Here is a 23,400-nt window from a genome sequence, read left to right on the forward strand (position 1 = left end):
AAGTCAGGGCTCTGGCTGGGCCATTCAAGAACAGTCACGGAGTTGTTGTGAAGCCACTCCTTCATTATTTTAGCTGTGTGCTTAGGGTCATTGTCTTGTTGGAAGGTAAATGTAACGAGGTCAGTAGATAAGGGAAGAAGGAGGCGGGAACCGGCGAACGTTCAACAAAACTTTACTTCAAAATAAACAAAGAACAAAACGAAAGTAATGCCGGCCACACAAACATAATAAACCATAAAATAAAGTCCAGGCCTGGTCCTCTCTCGTCCTTCATGGTAGTCGCTCCTCCTTTTATGCTCCCGGAGCTCCTCCGTGAGGGACTCAAGGCCGGTGCGCCTCCCAGGTGAAGCTCATTAACACTTGCGTCACCGGCCTCGCACCGTTCCCTCACGGCTCTCACCCGCCCTGGTCGCCACAGTAAACCTTTGGCCCAGTGTGAGGCCCTGAGCACTCTGGAGAAGGTTTTCGTCCAGGATATCCCTGTACTTGGCCGCATTCATCTTTCCCTCAAATGCAACCAGTCGTCCTGTCCCTGCAGCTGAAAAACACTTTGAGTCCTTCATGCAGGCTTTCATGTGTCTTGCACTGAGGAGAGGTTTCCGTCGGGCCACTCTGCCATAAAGCCCCGACTGGTGGAGGGCTGCAGTTATGGTTGACTTTCTACAACTTTCTCCCATCTCCCGACTGCATCTCTGGAGCTCAGCCACAGTGATCTTTGGGTTCTTCTTTACCTCTCTCACCAAGGCTCTTCTCCCCCGATAGCTCAGTTTGGTCAGACGGCCAGCTCTAGGAAGGGTTCTGGTCGTCCCAAACGTCTTCCATTTAAGGATTATGGAGGCCACTGTGCTCTTAGGAACCTTAAGTGCAGCAGAAATTTTTTGTAACCTTGGCCAGATGTGTGCCTTGCCACAATTCTGTCTCTGAGCTCTTCAGGCAGTTCATTTGACCTCATGATTCTCATTTGCTCTGACATGCACTGTGAGCTGTAAGGTCTTATATAGACAGGTGTGTGGCTTTCCTAATCAAGTCCAATCAGTATAATCAAACACAGCTGGACTCAAATGAAGGTGTAGAACCATCTCAAGGATGATCAGAAGAAATGGACAGCACCTGAGTTAAATATATGAGTGTCACAGCAAAGGGTCTGAATACTTAGGACCATGTGATATTTCAGCTTTTCTTTTTTAATAAATCTTCAAAAATGTCAACAATTCTGTGTTTTTCTGTCAATATGGGGTGCTGTGTGTACATTAATGAGGAAAAAAAATGAACTTAAATGATTTTAGCAAATGGCTGCAATATAACAAAGAGTGAAAAATTTAAGGGGGTCTGAATACTTTCCGTACCCACTGTATATTTAGATATATCTACTTGCCTATAGAGAATGAATAAAAACATTTTAGTCAAAACAAAGTGTTTTTACTGCCAAAAATTGCATTATCTTTGTTTAACGTCGAAAGATCTTAAATATAAAATGTTATTGTGATAAGTAAAATAATAGGGGCTTTTGCACCGGAGGAACCTTTTCATAGTTCCTAGAACTACTGGCTGATTTTACAACATAAATTAGCTCCTACCTCAGAGTAAGGTCTAAACCAGCACTATCAGTGATGTAAGCGTATGTTGATTGGTCAAACGCATGTCAAACACTGGTACCCGGCATTTTTAAAAGCCGGGTAAACATATTTACTTCACAAACATAGAAAACAGCGATAACGGCATTTACCTGTTGTCTGCAGTGTTGTGTTCTTTTCTCCGCCTCGATACTGAAAGTTATCATAGGAGATATCATCTCTTATGATTATGCATTTACATTCTATATCCATTATCACGAAACCCATGACACACATCAAACACACACTCTAAAAACTAATTCAGGGGACCTTTAGTCATTACTTAAATATATATATTGTTGTGAAAGTTCTTAAATGCTGTTAGACTTTTTACTTGTAATTGTTATTTTATTGAGCTTGGATGACACACAAATTATGCCTATTGATTCGATATACTATCATGACTTGTCATAGTTTAACATTTTCAGTTAATCAAAAATGTAATTAAGTTCTGTTAATGTAAAATACAATCTGATGAAGTGTAAACGTGTTTCATTGTTTTGAGTTGTATGAACACTTCTTTTAATTTAGACGAACTCAAGTTAAGTGAAACTGGGCTGGGATTTATATTTCCCATCATGCTTTGCCCATGGCACTTGAAAGGGAGAGTAAATGCTAAAATTAAGTGTTATATAATGTTTTTTGCACAAGATTAATGGTAAGGGAGATTTAGCAGTAATTAGTGTTTTGTTATGCTAATTTAGAAGAGTTTCTGTTAATGTGGGTTTTTGGAGATTCACCATCATGGTGACAAGCGGTGCTTGGTAAGTGTTACCAAGCATGTTACTTGTTACTTAGCGTCTTCACCTTACTTAAAACATTATGTTGGATCAACTTAAATAGCTGCATTCATGTTGACAATTATTAAGTTCATGTTACTTAGAAATGTGCTTTTATTGTGGCAAAAAAACATCTTCACCTTCCTTAAAACATTATGTTGGATCAACTCAAAATATTGCTTTGAATTAATGTAATTAAGTTAAGTTAAAAAGTTAAGTTAAAAATTAAGTTAAAAACGTTAACATATTTTTTTTTTTGTTGAACCAATGTTTTATTTTTTAGAGTACAGCTCCAATCACAGCATCCTCCATTCACCGTTTGTAAATGCCGTGCATAAAGACGCCACTGTCGGACGCTTCAGAGTTCCTGTTTCTGATGCGAATGCAACCAGGAACATGGCCCAGGGAGAAATTAGTTCTCGGGGAACTATCCTAGTGGTTAGTTCCTATAACTGAGTTCCTAGAACTATTCGGTGCGAAAGCTCCTAATGACAAAAATAATTTCTTAAGACATATTTAGATATATATCAATTCACCTACAGAGAATGAATAAAAACCTTCTAGTCAAAACAAACTGTTTTTACTGCCCACAATTGTATTTGTTTAATGTCAAAAGATCTTGAATATGTTGTGATAAAATGACTTAAATGATTTATAAAGTACAATGGTGTGTCTGTTGTGAGTTTAATATTTATAACAGTGCAACTACACTAAGTAGTCCAGAACACAGTCTACCAAATACATTTTATATTCATTAATCTTATTATACAACAGTTAGTTAGTGACACGCAAAGCTTGATTAGCTTCCCTTGGAAATATTTTCATTGGCAGACAAAAGATATACAAACTGACTGGCCAAATTTAGTCTAAAATGTTTGATATCAGCTTCTTGTGTGAATCACAGCCACATTCATCTTTATCATATATTATACCAAGATACTAATTGTCTTAACATATCCTTCTTTTGAGGCATAAAAATGAAATAATGGATATTAGATTTTACAGGGAAACGTTTGAGCTTACCAATCTAATTATAGCACACAACTGCTTGACCATGACCACTTCGTGTACAAAACTGAAAGGCGAGACAGATGAAATCTTTTTCAGCTCAATGAGCCCACCCTCTGAAACGCGAGATGGGACTGTCTCATTGGGCAGTAGGGGGTCGACAAATACAGCTTGAAAACCCGTCCAGAAACGCCTGAAAACCAGTCCAGACATCCTCTGATCAGCTCATTCAAGCTAAAATGTTTAGCCCATTTTATGCATTCACACAATGCTTTTACAGAGGTGGTAATGACAAGCCAGATGCCACCTCTCTGTTTGAGTACAGTACACATAGTAGCCTAGTAATTAGGACACACAAAATCACCAAGTTCTTTCGCCTGAGAGAGGCAGTATCTTGTCACGACCCTCATTTGCCTGAATCTTTCAGAGACAGAACTGGAGAAGTTCTGCCCGAGCGAGTCCCGACTAAACGCTAGAGCAGCCCCTGTCTGTTTTTGACATTTATCAGCCTTCTTGCTGCGGAGCAGACACACACACTTCTTGCGTTGCTGGCAAATCCCACAGCTTTTGGGGAAAGAGCGGAAATATTTGGCCTCACAAAACCGCCCGAAACCAGTGGTAACGTACAAACGTCTCTCTCCTCTCTTTCAGCTCTCACCCTAAGTACTCTCGTAAAACACTTTTTGTACAACACTAATTGTTTTCTTCTTCCGTCTGCGGGGTGCATGTCACATTTATATGGGTTTATAGATGAAAACTTTTCTTTGCATGCAGTTTGGAACATCTCCACTAAACTTTGAGATGTTTGCATCTGGAGTGACGACAAACGTCTTCTGAAATACATCCGTCTCATCGCTGAAGCACAAAGACACAGCTGCAGGACTGTAAAAAAAAATTATTGCTTTACTGTACCTGGTTTTCATTACAGCGTTGAGAGAGGGGGACCCCATATCATGCACGCCCCTCCGGGATGTTTTTACTCATGGCAATATATTTCGCCCCTCTCGTTCTCTGTCTAAGCTGTAGGCTTTATAGATTCTTTCCATCTGAGCCTGGTCATCCTAAAGAGCTTAATTAAAACTCTTTCCCCCCTCGTCTATATTTCTTTTTTTCTCTCCATCTCACCACAGCTCTGATTTAATGCTAACCGTATGACTTTGCCTGAGGGTCGGATTGACGTTTGTAGACACCCTCTGCACACATATCAGCATTGCTCAGCTGTTGATTTTATTCTTGTTTCCCATTACTGTAAGTCTGGGTAAACTGTGTTGTCATCTTTTCCTCTTCTGGCTTGGCTTTTCGTCTGCAAGCACTTCAAATTTTGTGACAAGCAAGTGGCAGATTTGTAAAAAAAAAAAAAAAAAAGTGACTGAATTGACTATAATCACTATTAATTAAACAGTAGTTTTAGTCTTGTGAAATGACTCAAAATATATTTTAGACTAATAATTTGTTCACTATTCTGAAAGTTCAAAGTGTAAAGACTTTCCATTCCTCTAATAATTCAAATGTAAATTTAAACTAATAATCATTTCATTACCATTCTGCTAATAATTTAAAGGTAAACTATTAATTTGTTCAACATTAGGAAATTACTACCAGATTTAAAGGATTAGTTCACTTTCAAATGAAAATTCCCCCAAGCTTTACTCACCCTCAAGCCATCCTAGGTAAATATGACTTTCTTCTTTGTGATGAACACAATCGGAGAAATATTAATTAATATCCTGACGCATCCAAGCTTTATAATGGCAGTAAGTGATACCAAGGTGTATGAGCTGAAGAAAGTGTCTCCATCCACATCCATCCACCATAAACATACTCCACACGGCTGCGGGGGTTAATAAAGGCCTTCTGAAGCGAAACAATGCATTTGTGTAAAAAAAAAAAAAAAAAAAACCTTATATCAATATTTAAGAAGTTATGAAGTAAAATATCTAGTTTCTGCCAGTCCACCTTTCATATTCAACTTCTAAAGAAAGTGTAAACTGGCATTGCGCCAGTTAAGTTTTTTCCTTAAGTTGAATAGGGAAGGTGTAGGACGTAACGCAAATGTTTTGAACTGCGAAAGTTTTACACTTTCTTCATAAGTTAAATACTGATGGCGGAAGCTAGATATTTCACTTCATAACTTGTTAAATATATTTTATATTTAATATATATATTTTTTTTTTACACAAATGCATCGCTTCGCTTCAGAAGGATTTTATTAACCCCCTGGAGCCGTGTGGATGGACGTGGATGGAGATACTTTCTTCAGCTCATACTCGTTGATCCTGCTCACTGCCATTATAAAGCTTGGATGCGTCAAGATATTTATTAATATATCTCTGATTGTGTTCATTTGAAAGAAGAAAGTCATTTTAAAGTGAACTAATCCTTTAAAGTTTTCAACACAGCGTAACGTTTCTGTTAACATTCCACAAAATGATTTTTCCAAGGAAAACATATATATTTATGTCATGTAAATTAGATTTAGGTTCTAATGAGCTGAATTGTGACTGCAACAAACTGAACTGACCATAAAACCTATTAATAAAACCATAATAAATAGCAATATGTGCGCACATATGGCTTTACTGGAACGTTTTAGATCATTTAATATGGCACACTGGAATATCTGGAGCCATTGATGTGATGACATAATTTATACAAACTTTTTGAAAGAACCAATTTGTGTAAATGAGACAACCTGAGAGCATGAGTGTCATCAAGACCAAGTCTGTTCTTATGAAAATCTGTGCTATGATTGTTACATTTGAACATAATACTTATAACCTCCTGAAGTCCTCTAAACACCACTCATCACACACCTAAATAACAGTTTTACTCTTTTACAGTAAAGGTGTTAAAGGCTGCTATTCCTTCAAAGCTGTCTGGCTTTCCAGGGTCAAGCTGTTAGAGGCTGGATCACCTGTGATGCCGTAACTTATCATTATGGAAATGTGTACGCAGACAGTATACATTAACAGAGTTATATGAGGAACAGGTAGGGCTGAGATGCCTCTGTGTTTTATCTCACAGGTTTCAGCCATGAGACTAAACCTGATTTTGGCACTGTCACTCTTCGCCTGTCTGACCTTCAGCCTTGCAAAAGATCAGAGACGTCTCTTGGCACGAGGTAGAAGACGAGGTGTTGGACCAAAACGAGCAAGAAAACAGACGTCTGTTATCACCTTGCAGCAGGGAAGATCGCCAGAAAGCAATGGACAAGATGGATCTATTTTCATTGAATCTTACAAAAACACAAAAGAGCCAAAGACAAACTACGAAGTGACTGCAGGTCAGTGTTGGAAAAGCTACTCTGAAACTGTAGTTTGTCAAGCTATGAACTATTTGTAATTTAAATTAGGTAATTAAGCCAGTTGTGTTCTTCATATACAAGTGAATATAACATAATTTGACAATTAATAGCTGATGCCAACTTTTACTGTTTTCATAAACACATTTTTTTTGTAATATATAGATCCAGTGTGTGTGTGTGTTTCGTTGTTATTACACAACGAAAGTTACTCAAAAAAGCCATAAAAAAATCAAGTATACATTGAGAGTCTTCAAATTGCCCTACTGGGTTTTGGAACAGAGTGGTTAGTTGACATGGCTTAGTACATGACCATTCTGCCCAGGGTGGTAAGGGTCAGGACTGAACTCTGACCACATGATTATACACTGCCAACATGTGACAGTGTGACCCTGCAATTCGCAAAACACAAACATTCAGTTGAGCCACAGCAAAAGCATGGATGATACCACCAACACACTGTGTAAGTGTCTTTAGCATTAATGTCAATAACAGATCTGTAAAAATCAGAAAAACAGCACAAATGTGGTCAGTAAGACCCTATTAAAACAAAAGAAAAAAACACTACCTCCCAGTAGACACATTTTACTACTCTATTGCTAGCATGTGTACACCATTTTAAACTGCAAAGTTCTCTGTAACTTGAGAATGTAGATAGAAGCACATACATATTTGCCATGTGGAAAACAGTGCTGTGATAGGCTGATAATATATAGCCATTTTACAGCCATATTATATGCATTGGATGGAAAAATTGGGCCACATGGGCCTTAACAGGCATGTTAGCTTACAAAATCGTCGAACAGCCCTGTACATACATAATGTGGCTTCTGTTGCCAATCAATGCATTTTTTTTAAGTTAATTATTTTTTTATGACTCATATTTTAAATAAATAATCAATCAAATTAAAGGGTTAGTTCACTCAAAAATTCTGTCATTAATTACTCACTCTCGTGTAGTTCCAAACCCGTAAGACCTTCGTTCATCTTCGGAACAAATTAAGATAATTTGGTTAAAATCCGATGGCTCGGTGACAGCAAGGTAATTAACACCTTCAAACACCCAGAAAGCTACTAAAAACATATTTAAAACAGTTCATGTGACTACAGTGGTTCAACCTTAATGTTATGAAGTGACAAGAATACATTTTGTGCACCAAAAAAACTAAATAAGGACTTCATTCAACATATCTAGTGATAGGCGATTTCAAAACACTGCTTCATGAAGCGTTTTAAAGCTTTACGAATCTTTTGTTTCGAATCACTGGTTCAGAATGAGTATCAAACTGCTACATTCACGTGAACCATTGAAATGTCGAAACACTTGTGATGTACGAAGCCTCGTTTACTGAAATCACGTGACTTTCACGCTCCAAACCACTGATTCAAAACAAGAGATTCGTAAAGCTTCGAAGCTTCATGAAGCAGTGTTTTCAAATCGGCCATCACTAGATATTGTTGAATAAAGATATTGTTTTTTTTTGGTGCACAAAAAGTATTCTTTTTATTACCTTTCTGGGCATTTGAATAAACTTGCTGTCAATGCAGGCTTCACTGAGCCATCTTAATATAACCTAATTAAGGTCATACGGGTGTGGAATAACATGAGGGTGAGTAATAAATGACGCAATTTTCATTTTTTCAACCTTTAACATGAACAAAGTGACAGCCTTGAACATTTTCAAGGTATCCTGGGAAAAGCAAAATTAAAATGAATCAAACTGATTCACAAGAGATTTGTTGTTTAGAAATGATTCTTTGCAATGACTACATTGAACATCTCGAAAACTTCACCTCAATTTAATTTTGTACTGTTTTGCATTAGTAAGCAGAAATTCACATTTCTGAGTTTCTTTATTGTTTGTATAACTATTCCAGGAAAAACAGAGCATTGTGTATTTCGAGGCATCACCATGTATGATAAAACAGTGTGGTCACCAAAGCCATGCGTGAATTGCCTGTGTTCCAGCGGTGAGGTTGTGTGCGACCAAATACTGTGTCCTGCCCTACGGTGCCAACTCAAATTTCAACGAATCGGAGAGTGCTGCCCAATTTGCATCGACCCAGGTTTGGACAAAGCATGGAATTAGCACAGTCCGCCAGCATATGTTATAAATTAATTGTTATGTTGGAACTCTCCTTATCTTATAAATGCACAATTTCCATGGTTTCAGTTGTCGACGTCGCTGAGTACTCTGGTGACTCTCCTCTTCCCAATGATCTCGACGAGCACAATATTAGAATATCACAAAGCCAGAAAGACATACAAAAAAAGAACGAAGAGGAACGGATTCGCAAAAAAGATGCTGAACGCAAGCAGAGAAAGAAGCAGAAGAAAGACGAAGCCAAAAGACAGAGAAAGTTAAAAGAGGCCAAAGATGCTAGAGAAAAAGAGGAGGAGCAAAGGAGGCTACGAGAGGAGGAAGAGGAAAGAGTGGCGGCAGAAGAGAGGAAAAGAAGGACGGAAGAACACAGGAAGGCCGAAGAAGACAGGGCTCGTAGGCTAGAGATGGAGCAAAAAGAGATGATGAGAGCTCTGGAGGAAGCAGCCGAACGTGCCCAGGAAGGACTCCGTGGGGACGAGGCCACTGAAGATGAGGATGTGGTTTGGTTGAGGGGAGACGTTTTTCAAATGCCACCAGTGCCACCAACGAGAGCAGCAGGTCCTCCTCTCTTAGCTCTCCAAGAGCCAACTGAACCAGGTGAAGAGGAACCAGAAGTAACTGAGGAGGAGTCTGAGATGGTAACCACATTGCTGCCTCCAGGTTGTTCGATTTCTGACGTCACTGTCACCTGTGAAAATGCTAAACTGACGGGTATTCCTCCACTGTCCATCCCTGAGCTCAAATCACTAAGCCTACAGGGTGAGGAAGGCCGCATCCCCAGATAACCCCTTTACATGTCGTATAGAGATACAGGCACTGCAACAGAACTTAGATCACTTATTTAAGACACATGCAAGAAATTAAGCCTAAATCAGTACAAATGCCAGTGTATACACAGTCCATGTCCATGTATACAGATCTCAGTAAGGCTGATTTTGATAACTTGTCATGCATTATGAAATTACAGGCAATGAAATCAAAACCATCCCCGCTGGAGCATTCAATGGCATTCCCAACCTAGAATGGATTGACTTTGGGAAAAACAAGATCTTGTCCTCTGGCATTGACCCACAAGCATTTAAAGTAAGTGAAAAATACAAGTTTACTGCATACTTACATTAGCAATAAACACAAATTTTTTTTTTTGAAGAGAAAAAAAAAATTTGACCTCTGAAATAATCCAACTGCAATTTTCTAGCCTAGTCAATTTTACAATTGTTTCGATGACGGAAACATTCATGTTCCACACATTAGCACCACACATTTGGTAGACTGAACAGCTGTGGTGCAAAAAATGGTGCAAATATTGTGCATGTTCATGCCATTTAGTTGTATCAAACTTGATGTAAACTGACCTTAAAGTGCCAAAAAAAAGAGCCTTGAATGTTGCCAATAATGTGATCTTGACAATCTGGAAGGCATTTGACCAAGGCTGCACAGAAATGGCTAATATCACGTAACGTTGTTGGAAAAGTCTGCTTAATGTAGAGACAGACAGAAAATAAAAAAATGTAAAATCTGCCTGTTGACAAAACAGACCCATTATGAGTGCAAATTTGCTAAGTTAGACTGACATGTACATTCGTTTTTTAGGATCATACAGCATTCTGGCAATTGAGATAATGTTCCTTTCCGTTGCTGCCTCTTGTTCAGAAATTCATATGAACATTACGTCATGACTTCCAGCTGAACTTTAGGTAGATTAGAGAAGCAAATGTTTCTTCCATAATGGTTTGAAGCCGTGCAAAAACAGTACCATCTGCAAACCTGACAGACTACACTGGCTTTCTCCAATGTTTCGCTCTGTTCTGTTCATAGCCATATGGCTCTTACAGAAGTTTAACAAATCTTGCTCTAATACAAACACTATACCCACTTGTACTTGACACTTTTAGCCATGCTTTTTTTGCACAACCTTTCAAATAAAAACAAAATTCCATGGCATGTGTTCAAGAGAAACAACAGGGTATGCTATGCTAGTCTCTCCTGGGTTCTAACCAGTAGAAATATGCCCATCATCTGAAACAAATAGTGAAGTTTGATAACAAGGCATTGTGAGAAAACCAAAGTGGAGAACTTTCAGTAAAGACCATATTGTATATGACCTTTATTTTTTCGCACCTAAAGATTAATGATGTGCTTTTTATGTAACTTTCTTTTTAGGGTCTTAAATTCCTGTCTCGCCTGTATATGGATGGAAACCTTCTGGAACAAATTCCCTCTGAGCTCCCATCAACACTCCAGGAGCTTAAGATAAATGAGAACAATCTAAAAGAAATTGAGGAAAACAGCTTTGAAGGTAAAACAGTTACAAAAAATTGCTATGTAGAAAGGTTAGCATAAGCGGAACATCTAAAAAAGGCTGACATTTAATCAGCTAATACTAGCATGATGTTCCTTACCTAATGTTGTACTATGAAAACACAATATTTTCACAAATTGCTTCATAATTCCTGGAAGGTCTCAGCAGCCTGGTTACTTTGGAAATTGAGGGGAACTTGCTCAGTGAAGGTAACGTCCATCCACAGGCCTTTAAGCCCCTCAAAGAGCTGACTTACCTTCGGCTAAGCAGAAACCATTTCCGTACCATTCCTCAGGGCCTACCTGCATCTCTACTGGTGAGTTTTGAAAATAGAGAACTATTCTGAAGTCAAGGAACATCAAGAAATAAAGAAACCCATGACTTAATCAAACAATCTTGTTCGCTACAAATTTGTGGGCTACAAATCAGCATTGGTTTTACAGTACCTGTGGGAAATCAGTGGCACTAAAACAGCAATTATGGCAAACCAACACCACAACTTTACCACAAAGTAATTTAAAGCTGCTCAAGTCAAACTTAATTGCTTTGTCAAGTAAAAACTGTATTCAATGAAGTAAACTGCATAATTTACTTCATATTCTCTTTGATGTTTAGGAGTTGTACCTTGAAAACAATCTGATTGAAGAAATCTCTGAAACAGCATTCAACCACACCACAAACATCAACGTTGTTGTGCTACGACATAATAAGTTAGATGAGTCGAGTATTGCGCCTTTAGCCTGGATCAATCACAGGTGCGTGTCCTCAACAATGTTAACAATGAAACCAATATTTAGGCAAATGTTGTCCACTTTTGTTCTATTTTAAGCTCAATTTGCATATTAATAACTAATTTGAAGACTAAATTGAAACAGGTGACATTTTAGCTCATTTAGCCTCTGGTTCTACTGGATTGTGGGTGGCTAGTTAATAAGTTTTTGCACTGAAATATTGCATGCTAAAGTGGTGCAACAGTTTTGTACAATAGTCCTTTGGAAGAACTTTCTAGAAGTGAAAAACCTTTTCTGTTTGTTTTTTTTGGGTTTTTTTTTTTTCAAACACATGATCTCTTATTCTACTTTTCCCACTGTATCTAAAAGGAACCTGGAATCTATAGATCTCTCGCACAACAACTTCTACCTGGTTCCATCCTTCCTGCCAAAATCGCTGGTTCATCTGGTTTTGGCCGGGAATCAGATTGAACGCATTCCAGGATACGTGTTTGCACACATGGAGCCTGGGCTTGAGTACCTCTACCTCTCTTACAACAAGCTGGATGGCGACGCTGTCGAGCCAGAGTCATTTTTTGGCACCTTCAACACTATGACTGAACTCTGTCTAGACCATAACCAGCTTACTTCTATTCCCATGGGAATTAATGAGATGACAACATTACATTTCCTACGACTTAACAACAACAAAATAAGGTACACTGCTAGCCTCCTGCAAAGAGTAGCATGTCTAGTTTGTCATTATTTCCTGATATATATATATATATATATATATATATATATACACAGAGAGAGAGAACAAAAAACAGATAAATTTACTTACGTAAAATATTAAAAATTGATTCCAGACAATTTATCTTGAAACAAGTTCATTTTCCTTCTCAGTTGGCAAATAACTGTTTTAATTTTAGTGTATGCTTAATACAAATAAAAAAGAAAGTTAATCCAAGAAACTTTTCCTGAAAATATAGATAGTTAATATAGGAAATTTCGAAGTGATTTTTGCAACATTAGGAGAACTTTGAGATTGTTACATTTTTCATCCAACAGGCATATTTCAGAAGACGCCATTTGCGACCCCTTGAATGACGATGACTCTCATCTAGTTGCTCTTCGCCTCGAGAACAATTTCCTTGACCCACGGAAAATCCCACCCACGGCTTTCTCGTGTGTCCGCTCCTACTCTAGTGTTGTTTTAAAGCCTCAGAAGATTAAGTAACTGTAAGCTTGTCTACTATTATTATAAACCACTAAAGACCATAAACATAAACCTAATTTGATTCCTGTGAAACGTGCAGTTATCATGGAAAAAAATTTTGTCCCAAAAAATTGCTACCAGAGGCAATTCTTGCATTGAATCTCTGTTCGGCATTTTGCTTTCTGTCTTGTTTTATTAGATTTTATAAGCCTCCACTTAAAAGTCAAGATAGGACGAAACATGATCACTGCCTTGAGGATCATGGCAGAATGCTGCCGTTGTTCGTACCTGTCTAGACGTGTTTTTGTAGGATGTATGGATCAACTGTATAATACTTAAAGAAGAAAAAAGTTGCAGACTATAACTTTGTATTCTATGTTGAGATGTATCTTATTCTTGTCATAACAGTATTAAGTTTGTCTGTCGTAGTGAAGAAAAACAGGATGCATAGTTTTTCTTAAGTGTTTATAAAAGAAGGCAGCCAAAATCAACCTGCTTACATAATGCATTTTTCTACTAAGACAGGACCAATAAGGACGTGTACTACTGATTGAACTGTGATGAATAATTGAAAGATATCTACATGGTTCAAGTCATTTAAGTGACCACAAATTCTATATGTATTTGCTTAGTTTAGAATTCAGTGGGAAAATCAATACATCTTCAATAAAACACAATTTCCAATGTATTTTTCACTAATTTTATCCAAAGGTATGAGTTAAATTAGGCTATCACATAAACAGATTTCCTAAAACTTCTTTCTTAAAATATCTCAGTACCATCTGCGATCTATAAACGTTCAACAGAAGTACTGTGCAAATGGAATCGCTGCAGACTGAAGCACATTAATGACCCCTGTAAATGATCTGACTATGACATCATAGTCTTCCGCTCCTTCTAAGATTTTTCTAAGATTCCGAGTTCTCACTACATCATTGCCAGTGAAATGTGGACGATTACTGAAAAATGCTTCTGAGGTTGAATTGGGGTTTTCACTGATTTTAGACTACAACTAAAATGAGAGGAAAGAATAAACAAAAAAGCCTGGAAGGGGGATCATCTCAGAAGCTTTCCATGAAGTTATCCATGATTCAGTGCTAGTCACACGGCTTTTGTTTATTTTTATTTTTGGGAGGGGGGGGGGGGGGGGGTAAACAACCTCCAAGTGTCTGGGTACAGTTAAATCTTTGCTCTATATTTAGAGGACAAGCAAAGCTGTGGAAAACTGCCAATATATCTCAAGGCTGCGCAAGTGTTTGCAAGGTCGAGACATTTCCAACATGGTTCGGCACGTCATAACATTACAACAAATAAGACTGTGGGTGTGAAATACCAAAGAATTAGAGAGATTGAGGGAAATTACTGGTACTTTTGAAACATATAAGCACATCCACACATTTCTACCTTTCCTGAACCGATTCACCCTCACATGTTGCGTCTGTAATAGCATCTACATCATTTTAATTTACGGCACCAACTCGACATACCACAAACATTTATTGGTTTGAGGTTGGTTATCATTTCGGAAGGAATGCCGGCCAGTGAGACTCGGGAGAATGAACAGAGAAACCATGAGACATAGGAACTTCCATCATCTCAAAACCCCCAGCCAAAACCAAGCATATGTGGCGCCACCAGTACTGCCCCGTGAATAGAGAGGGGTCGCGTTTTGTGCTGCTGTAAGCAAACAGCACAGTAAAGTCTGGAAAAGTTATTATCCAACTTTTAGTGTTAGATTAAAGGTCCCCCAAGGATTGGAATTACCATATTTGTCCCATGAGCATTCATTCAAAGAATGATTTAGTCATGATTTAGTTTGATTTTATTAGTAAATTGATGCCATTTCTGGCAGATGTCAAATGCAGTGTTATATAGGGCTAAATGGTCTAAATTTCATTCTAAATGGTCTGATTTGGGTCAAGCAGAAAGATTTGCATGTCCAACAATTTGAGTTTGATTTGAATTACAATATAAAGTTAAAAAGTGAAAATATCATATCACTATCAGTAATTACATCACAAAAATTAGTATTTAATCTAAAAAAAGAAGCCCAGAAATAGCCCCACAAATTATGCAATACTATGCACTCTAAAATATTTCAATACGTCAAAAGTCAGATAAAAGAGACCACCCATTGGCAATGTAAAGAATGAGAGAATCCCAGACTGGCCATTGAAAATTTAGGCACACAAAATTGGCGAAGTGTCAAGTGCTGATGAGAAACATACGGCTGGTAACAATGAGTGTTCAGTGCTAGTTAAGCATCCAGCAGAGCTGCGTGCAGTTCCTACCCCTTATTCCGAATCTGCTCCTTGAACCAGCAGCATCTTTTCCATCCCCATTCATTCAAGGATCTCATGCTTTGATGAGCGTGATCTCCACCTTTCGGGCTTTCGTGCATGCTGCATTTAAGGACCTGTGCCTCAACAAATCCTGACGGCAAAACTGATCTCATCCCTGGAGGCTTACTTGAACAAGGATTACACAGATTTATCAGGTATGTTGACTTCATTTGACTCTAGATTAGAGATAAGTGATTTCACCTTAGTAAGTTTATATGAAGCTCTATTTCTTAGAAAAATAGACAAGGAAAAGCTGAATAAACCAGACAATATTTCATTATATTAATCAGGATAGTATAAATTTATTTAAAAGTGTTGCCGTGAAACATTTACAGATAAATTCTTCATCATTTGTGTTGTTAAGCAGTCCAAAAACAGTGCATATTTCTCTAAACTTTGCAGTTTGCATTTAAATGTTTTAAAGTATAAATATCAAAATTGTAATATTTATTAGAGCAGGTGAATTCTTAACAGGTTTTGATTTAAATTAAGTTTTTGGAGAAAAATACAATCATACCAAATGATGAGTTAGATTTACCATTAAATGTCATGTGGGTGGCGTCAGAAAAAATGAGCAACATTAACAGTTCTTAAAAGTCTATAAACTGTGAGCCACGTTCTAATACGGTGATGACTAAGACGTCCATAAACAAGATTGCTCTATAAACAATTGTTTAAGTACAGCTGGTTCATTTTAAATCATTAACATTTTCTCCTCACAATTATTTCATTAATGCTACTGAATTTAATCTGGTTCAAAATTAAAGAAAAATTAAAGTAAAATAAAGAAAAGCAAAAACAAAAAATAAATCAAATCACCACAAAATATTGCGCAACTATGAGGGTAGTGATATTTCAGGAGCATCTGTATTTACCATAAAGTGCCATATAAGCCATTCATAAAGAATATGTCTCTTTATGCTGTGATCAGTTCCCATTGGCCAATTTCAATGTTATGCTAACTAATGAACCAATCAGAATCCTTTGGATCAAATTCAAGTTTTTTTTCCATTATGTGAAACAATTCTGTTACAATACAAAGCAATATAACATGTTCAATTTGACAAAGTGTAGGTTAACTACTTGTGTTCATGTTCGCAGGGCTAACCATTCATGACTAAAGATCCAAACAAAAGCTGCACCATGAAGGTACTTTTACTACTCGCCCTACTGACATTATGTCATGCAAAACCATACACGCATATCAACGTCATGGATTTCATCAAGCATCATGACATCATGCAACAAGACGCGGGTGATTATGATGACGACGACGACGACGACGACGAAGATGATTATAACAATTATGAAGATAACTTTGTTTCGGACTGTCCCGAAGGGTGTCGGTGCTCAAAGAAAGTTCTCCAGTGCTCAGATCAGGGTAAGCACTACATTATACTACTTTAAACAACTACTTCACTGACTAGTCATTTTGGGAGGTCGACTAGTTTTAAATAGCTAAAATTTACTTCAATTTACAATATAGTTTTGATGCTTTTTTCAGTGGGCTGACGGCAAATTGTCCTTTCGCTGTTAGACTGTTTGCAGCAATACAAATACAGACAGATGCCTTAAGATGCATTAAAAACTTTAAAAATGCATAATTCTGTTATGTTCCATTGTGTTCCATCTAGCTGAATTTTGAATGCATCTGATCAGGGTAATAATTATATAGAGTTTCTTTCTAATTTGTCAAGTAGTCTTTCAGGCAACCCACTAAAATGTGCAGCTTTAAACATCTCTAAATTCTAGTCTATAAAATCTCACATCTCAACATTTTTTCAAAATGCAAGACTGTTGTGCTTACAGGTCTGACCAAGGTGCCAAAGAACATTCCTGCGAGCACATTGCTCGTCGATCTCCAAAACAATGACATCACTGAAATCAAGGAAGATGATTTTAAAGGCTTGGATAATCTCTATGTAAGTAGTAAACACTCCCCTTAAATGCTTTTAGGGCATGTTAAGAGTTGTGCTCTTATACTGGGTTTACACAAGGACATCTGGAGACATGCAGTGGTAGCGGAATTATGTGGAATTCTGGACACATATTTGAGTGTTATTGATATTTGCATCTACTGAGGACTGTTTCATACTTGTGGTAAATATTTGCTCATGATTAGTGGTAAAATGGTTAAAAGTTCTTGCTGTGCAAGAAAGCCATAAAGGGAATAAACTACCAAGGGCATTAAAATACACACAGCCCAAATCTTGAAAAACAACAACAGCAACACATAGTTCTATTTAGATTTCCAGAAAATTCCAGAATATTCAAAACTCTCAGAAAATTCATAATGACCTCAAATGACCCGGTCAGACCAATAGTTGTTTTAAAGGGTTAGTTCACCGAAAAATGAAAATTCTGTCATTAATTACTCACCCTCATGTCGTTCCACACCGGTAAGACCTTCGTTCATCTTCAAAACACGAATTAAGATATTTTTGATGAAATCCGATGGCTCAGTGAGGTCTCCATTGCCAGCAAGATAATTAACATTTTCAATGCCCAGAAAGGTACTAAAGACGTATTTAAAACAGTTCATGTGACTACAGTGCTTCAACCTTTATGTTATGAAGTGACGAGAATACTTTTTGTGCAGCAAAAAACAAAAACAAAATAATGACTTTATTCAACAATATCTAGTGATGGTTGATTTCAAAACACTGCTTCATGAAGCTTCAAAGCTTTACGTATCTTTTGTTTCGAATCAGTGGTTCAGAGCGTGTATCAAACTGCCAAAGTCACGCGATTTCAGTAAACGAGGCTTCGTTATGTGATAAATGTTTCGAAATTTCAATGGTTCACCACTGAGGGTTGTGACTTTATATATCTGTATTGGTATGGTTATGTCATCTACAAAAAATTATTTAAATAATAATGTTCATGGTATTTTATGTGCAATAACACCTGGAAATTCCCAGAAGATTTTAATAAGCAACATTAAGTTTGCAAGCCATAAAAATGTATGAAAGTTGTAAAATATCATTTTTAAAAGTGAATTGTGATCAATACAGAAATAATAATTTTTCTCCTTCTGTATCTGCAGGCCCTGTTTCTGCTCAACAACCAGATATCAAAAATTCACCCAAAGGCCTTTCGCAACATGGACAAACTCAAGATTCTCCACCTGTCATATAACTTGCTGACACAAGTCCCTGAGAACCTTCCCAAGAATATTCAGGCATTGCGACTGCATGACAACAAGATCAGCAGACTTCCAAAAGGAGCATTTAGGGGAATGCAAGACTTAAATGTTTTAGGTAGGTCTCCTAAGTGATGATCTTAAACATGGTCGGTGTCATGCTTAATCAGTTTCATCGGTTACACTTGCTTCAACACGTTGAGCTGTATGACATGCATCATTTCCCGATCCCATTCCTCTGTTCACTCCATCATGACCTCATTAAAACCCGTTATATAATCAGATACATGATCTTACACACAGCAAGCTCACTTCAATCAACTGACCTCCATGGATCTCAGGTAATGTACAGTTGGAGAACACTGTGCCCCCTAGTGTCTAAATTATGATCGGCATTTGCAGGCAGAAGTTTTAAAAATTTGGCAGAAACAACTTAGAATCATCTGGGAATAGGGGATACTGAGGTGCTGTAGTTAAAAATAGGGCTGGTAACCAAAAGGAGTGATCCAAGGAGTGATCAAAGAGTTTTTGAGTCACACTCTTCTGCCTAATGCATATTTGTAAATGAATCTAGAAAAAACAAGAGGTTCCCTTTTCTCACATCTCTAGAACTGAGTGCAAATCCAATTGCAAACAGCGGGATTGACGCGGGAGCTTTTGACGACATGGCGACTCTCTACTTGAGAATAGCTGAAGCAAAGCTTACAGCTGTTCCTAAAGGTAAGAATTATCATTTTTTATGAAAGTCAGGAGATTATTACCCCTGAAATAAAGTCTAAAAGATGACCTGGGTCTCAAAAGATGCTTACAAATTTGTCGATTCAATGTAGATCAAACAAGAATCCATTTGTGCCTCTGAGCACCTCAAGTCTAATAATAGAGATTTTTATTCATCTAAATTCCACAGATCTCCCATCTTCCCTCACTGAACTTCACTTGGACTACAACAAGATCGCCAAAGTGGAGTCAGAGGATTTTTTGAGATTAAAAAGTCTACAGAGGTAAGGTAAAATTACTCCCTCTTGTGGACAAAAACAGAACACAATATTAACTTGTCTTTCACAGGTTGTGGCTTGACTTCAATCAAATCAAATATGTGGAGAACGGAAGTTTGGCTGGCATTCCCAAAGTCAGAGAAATTCATTTGGACAACAATAAACTGAAGAAAGTTCCTCCAGGTTTGAACAACCTGAAATATTTGCAGGTAAAACACACAGACATGCAACAGAAACATGAATAAGACATGATGTGTACAGAGATCTAATCCACTTCGTTTCCTCTTTTAGGTGATGTACTTACATGCCAACAGCATCGCTTACGTTGGAGTAAATGACTTTTGCCCTTCGAGAACCCGGGTTAAAAAAGCCCTCTATACTAGGATCAGTTTATACGCAAACCCAGTGAAATACTGGGAGATTCAGCCACCGACTTTTCGGTGCGTATCCAGCCACAATTCGGTGCAACTGGGTAACCACAGAAAGTGAGCAAAACTGTACTAACACATACCATCTTGCCACGGGAGGGCAGAATTATAGCTAGTCATGAACTTCATTCTAATTTTATAAATTATCGTTTCATGTCCTCATGGTGATGTACAGAACATAATTTATCCAAAATCCAAGAGCATCCGCAGAGACTACAGACTCATTACTTGAATTTGGTGAGGATTTCGAAGATTTCGATTTCCAGTAAAGACAGAATCAGCTACACTGTGTGCAATAGTAACATTAGGTTTTCATAGTTATTGTTTACATTGAAATCTTTTCGACTTTATAAAAGCCAGAGAACAGTTTTTTTTAGGATCAGGTGCTAAAGAAATTTGTCCCTTATGTATTGAAGGTCAAAAAATACATTTTAGCTTAAAAGAAACGACTGTCTAGACTAAAAGAAAAATAAATAAAATTCGCAAGGCCAGTTTGTTTATTGTTCTACTTGTATTTTAGAGAATGGGCATTACTCATTGGTGCTTATTAACAGTTTTAGTGATAAAAAAAAAATTATACTGCATGCTAAATTTTCATTATATAACATTTTATTCATTGCCAGTGTTTTCTCTGAAATATTGGACATGGACATTCTTGTCAGGTCATAGAAATAGTGAAAAACTGACCTGTATGGACCACCTGGTTGGTTGCAGTTTACACAACAGTTAATTGTAAGTGCAAACCAGTGTTTTCTTTGCCAGCGGTGCTGTGTTATTTGTTTCAAATTCAGATATTGTTGTTTCTTTAGAAAAATAAAGAAAAATGAAAGAGTAAATCTTGTTGGATTCAGAATGTGTACATCTGTCCAGCAATAAAACAAAATACCACCAGATGGAGACTTCAGTGTAGGATTGAACCCATTCTTCAGGACATAAATCTAGCAGTTGGATAATTCAATAAAGCTCCGACCTGCAAATTAGTAGCCATCCATGAGAGGATGTTGTGTTTAATATAGCAAGGCAATTGTGATATTTTGTTGAAATCAGGTTAATACACTATGTAAGTATTACTGATATTCTAATAAATTTGAACTTGGTCAAAAACAGTTTCCAAGTAACAGCCAATCTAAAGCATATTCTTGCACACTGGAGGTATCCTTAGGACTGAAGCATGGCAACTGGTAAATGCTTTAGTCCCACAGAAATCGTACCAGTCCTGGATAATGTGATTGCAGCTTGGCTTTGCACAGCACGTATACACTTTAATCAGACTACAATTGGACTCTGGGTTGTGCCAAAAGACAGGGAGGATACACAGCAAACGCAACACAAGCGGTAGTATCCTTCCACTCCGTATAAGTCATTCAATTACGCATTGTGTAGTTTGTACACAGAGCTTAAGGCTGTAACTTGACTAAACAAAAATCTGTTGTAGCTCAATTACAACTGTACAACTCACTCATAAAGACAGTCGCTTGCTGACACCTACTGGCATAACAATGCACCTCTGATGCACAGAAGTACAAATGCACAAACATAGACAAGTGGAAGGATAAAGTCATTTTACAATATTTATATAATTTAATAAGCATTGTAAAATTAGTGGATAGTGGGTCTCATTGTGAAAAGGCACACTGTATAGTACAGCAAAACTACAGCTAGATTTCGATCAATCGCCTCATTATAAAATTTGGGTCTGAACGGGTTAAGATGGGGGAAAAAAACAACACAGAGGGGTGGCGGCAAGAGAGAGAGAGGCTCTGCTCAGGAAACATATGGAACAAATCTTCAGGTTGGCCTGATCTGCTGCTGCCACGTCTTGCATACCGGCGTCTCCAAAAAACTCACAACAGGTTTGGATCATTTAGGATCTCTGAGCCCCAGAAAACACCTGAGGGATTCGGACACACAGAATTGAAATTGTTTAAAGATACACCAATGTGTTTCATTCCCACAATCAGTGGAAACCCTCGGATATGAACAATCCTGCACACTATTATTTCCACTTGTATGACGAATCAATCATTTTTAAATATCTGAAATGATCAGATATTATTGTAGTTTTATGCCTCTGGTTAATTTCGTTTTTTTGTTGTTGTTGTTGTTCTTTTTTAGCTATTAAATGGCTTTGGGGTCTTTTGGACCACAAACAGAACATAAAGTTTAACTCTCACACATCCAAATAAGTAAGCTTGTGTAAAATTTGAGAACAGAGCCGCACACACACCTCATGTTTTTACCCCCATCCAATTTCCCTTCAGAGTAAATACTAGTTCAAATACCTTTGAACTAAGACAGAAAACAACCACCCAGCTAGTTTTTATCAGCTCATTTCAAGAGAGCCACCAGACCACTTCCCTCCTCTGGAACATTTTCCATTAAGTCTCTAAAACACTGTTTTGTCCAGACGCACGTTTGTGGATTCATTAGATAAAAAAAAAAAAAAAAAGATTGAAATAACTCATGAAATAAAACTCAAGGTACTTGCACACAGACCAATACCAAGACTTTGTATTGGTTAACAGTTAAACCTTTATTTAACTGTAAAAACTATTCCATATTCAACATGTCAGACTAAGACATCTAATTTATCTTTAGGAAGCATTGTACAATAAACTAACAACTGTCATTATAATCAATGAATATAGAGCATATCGCAGTCAAAATTCTCATCTATGTGACTGCAATCGTACACTTGCTTTTCCCAGCACATACTGTGAGAATTAAAATGCAAAGCATATGTGCATTTGCATATTGCCCAGAAGCGACAGTCCGCTTAATATTGGCACATTATTGCTCATGCTTGTGCAGATTGCATGCAATTGCTAATCCTTCCCAAGCCTAAATGTTATTGTAAAGTCATATATCTACCACAAATAAGCCAAGCTGAAGTTTATCAAAACCAAAAAATATGGCTTGCCAACACAATAACACTTTTATTTCACTTAGTTTTCACCCCCTTCCATACAAAAAATGCCTCAAAAGAACCTCTTGGGATCTCAATCTTGACTGTTTTTTTTTTTTAACCCGCAGTAGCGTTCATGCTGCAGAGACTTCTCAACGTCTGCCATGTGGGCAGCAGCAAAAACAAATCTTCCAGCTGACAGAATGAGTGCTGAGGGGTCTGTCTAGCCAACTCTGTAAAAAAAACCTGAAAATCAAAAAACGACACTCTGTAGACGGGTCATGAGAGACCGTCTGTGGTTTAACTCTGATACAGTACAAGCACTGGAAAAAGTAGTCATGTTGCAGAAGGCCTCCATAAAATGAGCTAGAAATGTCTAAACCAATTAAATTGAACCCACTTAATTATTGCCAATGCATTTTAGGCCGTATTTGCCAACTGTCATCTTCCTTCTCGCTAAACAAAACTTTGGATGAACACTGGCTGAAGTTCTTGTTTTAATTTACTGTACATGTATAGAATAGTATACATTTAATTATAATAAAATATAA

At 37.5% G+C, this 23,400-nt stretch overlaps 3 protein-coding genes across 3 annotated transcripts in view; 2 read left to right on the forward strand and 1 right to left on the reverse strand.

Moving 5' to 3' along the window:
• cenpp (centromere protein P) overlaps positions 1–23,400 on the reverse strand; it is a 55,240-nt gene that overhangs the window by 5,680 nt on the left and 26,160 nt on the right. The gene's annotated exons all lie outside the window — the stretch shown is intronic.
• On the forward strand, positions 3,837–13,704 carry ecm2 (extracellular matrix protein 2, female organ and adipocyte specific). Its single transcript, XM_067396449.1, has 10 exons — positions 3,837–4,018; positions 6,425–6,683; positions 8,580–8,768; positions 8,876–9,565; positions 9,774–9,889; positions 10,970–11,105; positions 11,267–11,424; positions 11,724–11,863; positions 12,209–12,535; positions 12,890–13,704. Exons 2-10 carry the CDS (start codon positions 6,434–6,436, stop codon positions 13,056–13,058), a joined length of 2,175 nt encoding a protein of 724 aa, XP_067252550.1. The 5' UTR covers positions 3,837–4,018; positions 6,425–6,433; the 3' UTR covers positions 13,059–13,704.
• Positions 15,398–20,694, forward strand: aspn (asporin (LRR class 1)). The gene is made up of 8 exons (XM_067398801.1): positions 15,398–15,534; positions 16,481–16,760; positions 17,189–17,301; positions 18,426–18,639; positions 19,131–19,241; positions 19,429–19,522; positions 19,587–19,725; positions 19,808–20,694. The coding sequence occupies exons 2-8, from the start codon at positions 16,493–16,495 to the stop codon at positions 20,003–20,005; spliced, it is 1,137 nt and encodes a 378-aa protein (XP_067254902.1). The 5' UTR covers positions 15,398–15,534; positions 16,481–16,492; the 3' UTR covers positions 20,006–20,694.

This window comes from Chanodichthys erythropterus, chromosome 10 (genome assembly GCF_024489055.1).
Source record: "Chanodichthys erythropterus isolate Z2021 chromosome 10, ASM2448905v1, whole genome shotgun sequence".
NCBI classification, from domain to species: Eukaryota; Metazoa; Chordata; class Actinopteri; order Cypriniformes; family Xenocyprididae; genus Chanodichthys; species Chanodichthys erythropterus.

What these genes read in the sequence shown, in the direction of transcription:
- ecm2 (XM_067396449.1), top strand. Translation starts at nt 6,434, where the DNA reads ATGAGACTAAACCTGATTTTGGCACTGTCACTCTTCGCCTGTCTGACC. An exon ending in AAACTACGAAGTGACTGCAG is followed by an intron (nt 6,684 to 8,579) that starts GTCAGTGTTGGA and finishes TAACTATTCCAG; the next exon opens with GAAAAACAGAGCATTGTGTA. An exon ending in CCCAATTTGCATCGACCCAG is followed by an intron (nt 8,769 to 8,875) that starts GTTTGGACAAAG and finishes CCATGGTTTCAG; the next exon opens with TTGTCGACGTCGCTGAGTAC.
- aspn (XM_067398801.1), top strand. Translation starts at nt 16,493, where the DNA reads ATGACTAAAGATCCAAACAAAAGCTGCACCATGAAGGTACTTTTACTA. An exon ending in GCAAGACTTAAATGTTTTAG is followed by an intron (nt 18,640 to 19,130) that starts GTAGGTCTCCTA and finishes TCACATCTCTAG; the next exon opens with AACTGAGTGCAAATCCAATT. An exon ending in ACAACCTGAAATATTTGCAG is followed by an intron (nt 19,726 to 19,807) that starts GTAAAACACACA and finishes TTCCTCTTTTAG; the next exon opens with GTGATGTACTTACATGCCAA.